We start from the raw sequence: 1,241 nt of genomic DNA, 5'->3' as shown, positions 1-1,241 counted from the left end.
AATTTGGTCACCAGGGGCGCGGCGCGCCATTCAATAGGCGCGGCGCGCCAGCCTTGAGAAGCTGACTTCTTGTTGACCGCCGTTGACTTTTGTTGACTTGACTTCAAATGACCATAACTTGCTCGATTTAGCTCCGATTCAGCCCGTTTTCGCACCACCACCTTCTCATACTCTCTCAAACCTGAAAATGCAATGAAAACTACAAAATAATATCAAAAACATTAAGAACAAGCTTCGATTCTTATCTAAGAGTCATAGATAAGTGTGAATGAATCTCACTTATCAGTAATATGTAAAAAAAGAATTAAAAAAGAATACTAGGCTAGTTTTGTTGATGGAAAAAAAGGTTTGTAAAAGGTTTGACTTGAAAAAAAGAGAACTCTAGCTAGTGTCTCTATATATTAACACTGAAGGTATCGATGTAAACTGACTTTGACAACCATGTAGAAAAAATGGCTACAATATTTGCTTATAGAGAGTGTTTTCATGACTTTGACCACATGCATGGTATACCTATTTTCACCGTCCTTAATATCCCGACTCGATGCGTTTGACATCCTCGACGAGGATTTCGTAGTGCCTTTTCACTTCCTCGGGAGTTTTTCCGCCGCCAACGGCTCTTGCAACATTGACCCAACGGTCGGGGGTGTCTTTGTCGAACACGGCCAGAGCTTGCTCAAAAGCCTTGTTTTGCTTGACGGTCCATGTCGACTTTGCGGTGGAAGCCATTTGTGTGTTGAGCTTGAGAGATGGGAAGAAAATGAGAGAAAGAGCTTCAAAGAGGCTATTAGAAATTGTCTAAGTGTAAGTGATGGTTTGAGTGAAGAAAAAGAGCATGCAAGGCTTGCTTTTTATAAGGGAAAAGAAGTGAGGGGTGAGGTGGGATATTGTGGCTAGTTGTCTCGGATGTGCTTTGTTAAATTTTTAAGACATTTGCGAAAAAAGAAAAAAGAAAAAAAATGAGCATAATCATGAGTGATTTGTCTCCTTAGGAACCACAAAAATTAAGATGAAGAACAACAATATTGGAGAATCATCTCTAAATGAATTCATGTACTTAACAAGTAAAAGAGTATCACTCATTATATGGGAGTATTAACAGTATTAACTAATTAGAAGGTCATAGGTATGTCCGTATGTATTAACCCAATGTACTAAGAAAGCTTCTTGATTGTTTAACAAACTAGCTTGAACTTGGCAAAACTCACGTGGTGTGCCTTTTGGGGTAGTATTGTAATTTA

General features: G+C 38.9%; 1 protein-coding gene across 1 annotated transcript; it reads right to left on the bottom strand.

Moving 5' to 3' along the window:
* Nucleotides 1-528: 528 nt before the first annotated feature.
* On the bottom strand, nucleotides 529-729 carry LOC149387748 (transcription factor RADIALIS-like). The gene has a single exon (XM_089622238.1). The coding sequence runs from the start codon at nucleotides 727-729 to the stop codon at nucleotides 529-531; it is 201 nt and encodes a 66-aa protein (XP_089478364.1).
* Nucleotides 730-1,241: the final 512 nt, after the last annotated feature.

This window comes from Urtica dioica, chromosome 8 (genome assembly GCF_054948205.1).
Source record: "Urtica dioica subsp. dioica isolate 48M chromosome 8, U.dioica_male_clone48M_v1_H2, whole genome shotgun sequence".
Taxonomy (NCBI): Eukaryota; Viridiplantae; Streptophyta; class Magnoliopsida; order Rosales; family Urticaceae; genus Urtica; species Urtica dioica.
This window is presented reverse-complemented; position numbering and strand designations above follow the sequence as displayed.